Source organism: Athene cunicularia (assembly GCF_003259725.1).
Source record: "Athene cunicularia isolate RWA chromosome 8 unlocalized genomic scaffold, athCun1 chr8_part1, whole genome shotgun sequence".
Taxonomy (NCBI): domain Eukaryota; kingdom Metazoa; phylum Chordata; class Aves; order Strigiformes; family Strigidae; genus Athene; species Athene cunicularia.
The window spans coordinates 25472479-25479696 of record NW_020799109.1 but is presented as its reverse complement, the minus strand read 5'-3'; the positions used below and the strand labels follow the sequence as shown (position 1 = coordinate 25479696).

At 34.7% G+C, this 7218-nt stretch overlaps 1 protein-coding gene across 2 annotated transcripts in view; it reads left to right on the top strand.

The window, feature by feature from the left end:
- The first annotated feature begins 1462 nt into the window (after positions 1-1462).
- Positions 1463-7218, top strand: part of CFH (complement factor H) — a 36242-nt gene continuing 30486 nt past the window's right edge. For both annotated transcript variants that reach the window (XM_026854388.1, XM_026854387.1), the window contains exons 1-2: positions 1463-1601; positions 5500-5685. In XM_026854388.1, coding sequence (XP_026710189.1) covers positions 1541-1601; positions 5500-5685 — 247 coding nt within the window. In that variant the 5' untranslated portion in view covers positions 1463-1540. The remainder of the gene's footprint in view (positions 1602-5499; positions 5686-7218) is intronic.

The following is a 7218-nucleotide window of genomic DNA, read 5'->3' as shown; positions in this document are numbered from 1 at the left end:
TCAACTTAGACAGGTGCAAAAATTATTTTTACTGATCAGGTATGCACCAGTACCTGCAAAATGGATGTAGACTGATCATCACAGGGTTGTGGAGCAGAGTGAGATTTCATTCTCCACATATGAGTCACTTGGCAAGAGAAAGGGAGAGGGAAAGGAAGAAATGTAATGCTCTCTGAAAGAGTTCTTGTAGGTGAAACAGGTGAATGCCAATTTTCACCAAGACCATTCCTTAGAATTGGTAACTGAAAACACAGCCCAGGTTAAAAACAAAAGAAAGAAAGAGGGGGGGAAAAAAAAAAAAAAAAAAAAAAAAGAATTCCAGCTGCATTTTGAGAAGAAAAAAGTTTTAACTGCTTTGGAATTCAGGCTTGACTTGAGATGTGTTGTCTAAAGAGACTGGTTTTTATCCTACATCAGTAGGATAACTAAGCTATTGATTTTAAGGGTATGTTAAATGATCTTTTGGAGCATACACAAGATTGATCTGTGTATACTCCATGCCAGTCAGACATCACCACTATGGGGTATCTGGTGTGCAGCTGTTTTGTGTCCAACTTCTGAGAGTAGTTTGTACTCCTACATTTTTTTTCCCTAAATTTTAATCTCAAATATTTTTCTTCATATGATCCACATTTCAACTGGAGTGTACTTCTTATAAAGCCAAGACATTTAATTAAGATATTAATAAGACTCTTGCTTACATGAATCCATGAGGAGTTCCTCTGTTAGCCCAGTTTTCCACACAGTTCTTTAGCACAGTCTTTATTACTTTGCTTTGGATAGTTCATTATCCATCTTAGAATTCATTCACATCTTCATCATTTCTCATGTGATACTGAAACAAGTATTTCAACATCACCTAGGTTTACTTCATCAAGTATTTGATCAAGTACATTTCCTTTGTACTGGCTAGTTAGTTGTCTTGTACAAGAACCAGTGGGTTACTAAGTCACTTTGTATTTTTGCCTTTTAATTTCAGTTGTTTTCAACATAGATCTTGAATGATATGCATATAGTAGCGAAGTTCATTTTCACACACATTTAGTATGAATTTCTGGGTTTTAACTAAGCATGTAAGACATAAGGAATCACAAAATAATTTATTTGTGCAAATTCTTTTGGATACCAAAAGAAATAACATTATGTAAGTATGGAAAGCATTAATAAGAAAAAAATAAAGGTATAATGTAAAAACAAGCAGACCACAGGGAAGGACTGTGTCAACTAAAATTGCCAGACGTTTATGTAGTAGTCATTTAGCAAAGTTTGGAGTGTGGGGGGGAAAAAAAAAAACAAAACACCAAAAACAAATAATAAAAAAAAAAAAAACACAAAAAAAAAAAAAAAACCACACACCAAACCACCACCCACTTGTGTTGGCAAGAGTATAGGGGAACTGACTGCTGAAATCAGAGTATAAATACTTTGCAAGGTCAGTCTCTGGAGCAGTTAGTGAGTAAAACAGGAGCAGAAATAACATAAAGTAATAAGGAAAAGTAGGCTACAATACTAAATGTGTTTGAGTTTCTGAATCTCTAGGATGTCATTCCTGGGCTATACAGCTCTGTTCTTATGTTGGATATACTGTACTGCAGAAAGAGGTAAGCTTTAATGTGAGAAAAATACCCCCTTTCTTAATGTGTGTGTGAAGACAGTAACAAAACCAATATGTAAATAAAATGTTTGCATTGTAGCTGATTTTAGTGAACTTCTGACAATGATAATTGAGATTTCTTCTGGCAGTATTTAGCACCTTTAGTATTTAGTGTCCTGTCATAGGTATTATTTCACCTATTTATTTAAACAGCTACTGCTCTTACTAATCTGTTGCACAACTTTTGTAATGGTTAGTATCCCTAGAACTAGAGGAGACAACTTATTTGTCTCAATTATGTTTGTTTATTCTAACATCTAAAACCTGTAAATAGCTGGTAGATTAAAATAGCAAATATTCAATAAACATGCATTCTTTTCAGTCTGGAATAATCTGTGAGATAATCTGAGAAAGAGGAATGATTACTGAATTGACTGAAAAGCATACAAAATATATGTTAACTGACAGACTGTTTCTATTCCATTGAATGAGATAAAGGTATACAGGTATGCTTTCGTACATGTTGAAAGAGATAGCTAGTTTCCTGAGTATCTTTTCAGAAGCCTCTGGTATTTTCTGCTTCTCTGTTCGATTTAGTTTTCTTGATATTGTATTTACATTGTTTAATTTATGTTCAGTAATTTTAATTTTTTTTTTTTGCTTTCTGTCTGGGTTCCTTTACATAGACCTGTGGAAAGGGGTCTATGTGGTTTTAAGCTAGTGTGTCTTTGCTCAGTTCAGGTTGTTTGTAAATTTAGGTGAAGATTTTGAAGACCTTATTAATCAAAACAATCTGATGGATTTTACTTTGAAGAACTGAAAAATCAGGGCATTCATGAAATGTATTATCTTTTTAATATATACTTATAATAAATACTGCTCCAAAGCAACTAATGAAGTCTAATTTGTTTGCAAAGAAGTCCAGAAAAGTCCTGGCATTTGAAAAGAAAGTTTGCCTGAATTTGCACTTCCTTTTCGCAATGCTTTCTTTAGATCAGAGAGATTGCAAAGGAATGTGAATGTAGCAATATTTGATTTAACCGGGACAACTATTACCATGGGTCATGCAGGGTTCTTAGTTCAAACTTCATATTGAAAGTCTATGTGAGTTGTTCAAGAGCTGGGTTTTTGGGCAAGAACTGAAAAATACTTCTACTGAATTCATAGTTTGTGCTTGACTTTATCGAAGTTGCTACCAACATAATGACATCAAGAAAGCAACTTGAGCTATTTCTAACTGAGGACATCACATATAAATACTGAATTATTAATTGCAGCTCTTCTAGTCTCTCACTAAAGGATTTGAAGGTATGCATTTAGTGCATGCTCTCTAATATAAAAATAAAACCCTCCCAATTTGTCGAATACACATGGTGAGTGAATGATGTAATTAATAGAGTTTTGAAGTACATCTGTCAGCACATTTCTTCTTCTCAAGCTAATAAGAAACTGCATTAAAAAAAAAAAAAAGAATAATTAGCTGCAGTCAGAAATACACATAATGTGACACTTGATGGTAACACATAGTTTGACATCGGGGCAGGAGTGGTAAAGAACAATCAGAGCTGAAATAAAACCCAGAAAGAAAAACATCTTAGTAGTAATGAAAAGTCTATCAGGAGATTAGTTTTGTGCTTTTTTTTTTTTTTTAAGGTAAACAAGGAGGAGTTAAGAGACCACAATCTGCACAACAGGCAATGTAAATATAAATAGAAGTAAGCGAGGAATAGAGCAGAGAAGCTCTCCCTGTGCTAAATTATTGTTTAGATCATGGAATTTGGAGTGTGCTTTCTCAGCTTGCAATCTGAAAGCACTAACTTTAATAAACTCTAATGAAAAATATGTAGCATTAGAAAAAATCCTTTTCCCATTACAAAAAATTTTGGGGGGTAAATTAACCATTTTTAACACATTTGAAAGACAGAACTAGCTAGAGGAGTCTTGTTCATTTCACTTATTCCTGCATTTTGCAAAAACGTTAAAAAGTGAATGTGTCTTCATCTTGCTAATAGTCCCTGCTACCTTTTTTAATAGTAGGGTAGTACCCTCTAGTGGACAGAAGCAATAACTTTTACTCAGATGTAATCATTTACAGGGGAGAACGTATTTATTAAAGTAGTTGGAAAAAATGTGAATATGTGGGCATACTCTTCCTTCAGCACCTCAGCAGTATCTTCAAAACTTTAGTTCACTACTTCTGGCTATTTAAGACAGCCAAAATAAAGTTATTAGATCTCACAATTAACATTCTTTTATTTGTATTTTCAAAATGACGTGGCTACAGAACTCTTAAAATTATACAGGTTTTTTTTTTCTTGTTTAAAAAGCAGGAAAAAGATTTGTTACAATTTTATAAACATTCCTCTAATTTGGTATGTAGTCCACCGATTGAAATAAAACCGGTGAGTGTTCAAGGGTACATCTTTGTATAACTAAAGTAAAATTCACTCTTTACACATTGATGTGGAAGAATGAGTATTTAGTCTGTTCACTTTGTATTAGAAATCACTGATACTTAATCTGTGGTTGTGCTCTCCACATTTTAGTTCAGCAAGCCATAACTCCACATCCCTCGCATGAGGAAAGATGCTAAATATTTTTCCTGTAGTCCCACTTTTAGGCAGCACCTGGACAACCTGTAAGAGAGCTTCAGTGAGAGTATTGCTGCTTTCTCAAACCCATGGCCTTACAGCTAAACTGGTGGGAGGGCTTTTGTGCCAGCTCTCTACTCACCAAGGAATTTCCTTCCCTGGTAGACATTTCTTCTCCCATTTGTTTTTTATACAGAGGTTTTGTTTATTTTCCAAGCCTTTGTTTCTCAGAGGCTGTTTTATTTATTTTTTATGAATTCTCACCTTTCATGTTCAGAAGTAAAGCAGACTTTATTGTATCTAATTAGCTAGGCTGTCCAGACTCTGTTACTCTGGGTAAAGATTCAGCCTTTAGAATAAGTATGTTTCAGTCACCCAAGTACACAAATTCCTCACTGAAATTAGATCAGTTATTATAAACAACGACAAAAAAAAGGTTTTTTAACAAAGGTCATTTAGTCTTTCATTAACAGCTTTTCAATGTTTGTTTCTTTCCCCTTTAGTCTGTTTTTTCTCATTCTCAAGCTGTTGAGGAACTTCTTAATAAAATTAGTTCAGGTTTATGTCTTGTAATTCATATGGGCTTGGCTGTGCATTTCATGGACACTGAAGAGGGCCCAGGAGTAGAGTGTTTGGGGAAGCACTGTATAATACTGAGGTAATGAGAAATATAAGACACCACTGTCCACCCCAAAAATTGAGTCAGAATGCTTTGAAGCTAACAAAGGTCTAAGTGAATACTCAGAGTTAATTACATCATGTAATAAGTAACTTGTCATAAGAAGTAATCTCATGGACAGGAGGAAATAAGTTTTTGAATATCAGGTGATGTCAGCCTGGAGAGAAAGTTTAGGCAATGTAAAGGTGAGGGGAGATTTGACAAAACTTGATCAAATGACACATGAAGTTAATGTCAGTTTGAAATGAAACTACAGAGTGCAGAGTTGTGGCAATGGAAGGACAGGCATGAAGGAGCTCCTGCAGATGGAAAGGTAAAAGAGATGCCTGTGGTTATAACCAGGCTACTAATCTCATCTCAGTCATTGTAACTAAAATCTATTTCATGAGTTATGATTGTCCTGTGTGGTTTCTTGGCACTTACTTGACTATTCTTATGTCCTTCTAAATGTCTGTTTGTATTATTACAAAATGTGAATTCTTGGCAGTTTCCTGTTTTGTGATGATTACGTAGAAAAAATGTGCTCATTTGATCACAAGTGTCCCCAGGATTTTGTGCTACATTTTCTATTGTATAATTATTTTGGCATTTGTAGAATGTGCTTCAGTCACCAGTTTTTTATTTACAACTTTTAGCTTGTCAAGAACCTCCTCCTAGGAGGGTTAAAGAAGTGCCTACTGAAAGATGGGACAAACCTCCCTATCCACATGGTACTCAAGTAACATACAGATGTCGACCTGGATATATAAAACTTGGACGAATTGCATTTGAGTGTGCTGATGGAGTGTGGGAGCAACGCCTCCCAGCAATAGAATGCAGAAGTAAGTATCTATGAAAAATATGTGCAAACGTTTGATCTGACAGATCACATTCCTTGCCAGTGGTGTCAAAGTGAAATTACTATTGTATCTTTACCTGTAACTTACTTATTTCAGCATCCTTTAAAATATCATCCTAAAAGGTATGTATGTATAAGTAAACATTTTTGGAAGTTCCTTTTCTCCAGGTAAATGTATTACCGTTTTGTTTCTTTACAGAAGATCTTACTCTGGGCCAGCCTTATTAACCAATTTATGTTATTAAGATATCGGGAGCTTGCTTCCAAAATTTTTTTAAAAGTCTAATGCAGATGAAACTTGCAATCTAAGCAGAATAAAGCACTAATCTAGCTTCTGAATGCAAGTGAAGAGACAGCATTGTCTTCTTTTCAGTTTATTCAACTAGTTCTATGAAAGATAAAATTTCCTGGAAGTGGGAAATTTTTATTTCCTGCCTGCTCTTAATCTCTGAAGGAAAATTAATGATTAGGATGAGAGCTTCTATTTATTATCTCTGGTATACTGGGTTAAGAATTTAGAAATATCTCACACCCTCATGCAGAATTCATTAGTGAAGAAATTGAAGTTTATTATTGTTAGTCAGCACATACTTCTTTTCTGTAATAAATGAGTTTTAAACACAAATAAATTTTAAACACAAGCTTTTTTTCTTACAGATCTAACATACAAAATTTTTACTAGTAGAATATAAATGTTTGGTTTGATAATATAAAATTAAGTCCCAGGTGTCTTTCAAACAAAAAAAAAAAAAAAAAAAAAAAAGAAAAAGAATTAATAAAGTTGTTACTAGTTTCTTTTACATTTTTTTTAGTCAACTTCTCAATTTTTATATGTATTTGTGTAACTACTCAGTGAGCATGGATTTTTCCAATTATACAAAATTTGATGTTGCTTTTTAGTAACATATTTTAGTAAATACTGCCACCCAGTGAATAGATGCTGACACTGCCAAGGTGCAAGTGGAAGGAGGAAAGGGATGATCTGCCCCAGGTTAAGTGATCCCATTCTCTTTTCAGGATAGTCCACACTAAACAGCAAAATTGATCATGACTCAGACACCTCTTCCTTGGAAAAAACAAGGATGTTGATACTCTCCAAATAATGAAATTGCCTAGGTTGATGAGGACCAGGAAAGATTTCTTCTGAGGAGGCCTAATAGGTTGTAACTATGCAGTTTATTTTGCAGTCTGTATTTTAACATCAAAAGTGGATGAATGAGAGGAATGGTGTGTTCATCTTTGCAGTTATTTGGGGATTCTAGGGCAACTTGTTAGGCCCAGACCACAAGAAAAGTCCTATGGGGAACTCTGAGCAGAAGGGACTGACGACCAAAAGACTCCTGTGGCCTTAGATCATCCCTCTTTAAAGACTCAGCACAACCCCTATCAGATTGAGAAAATTTCATTCCAGTCGTGGATGGATTCTGTAGTGGAATCTTCAGACCAGTTTATGTTGTGATTTGAGCTCAGAGGGCATCTGAGCACCATGCAGCTGCTTACTCCCCCCTTCCCCCCC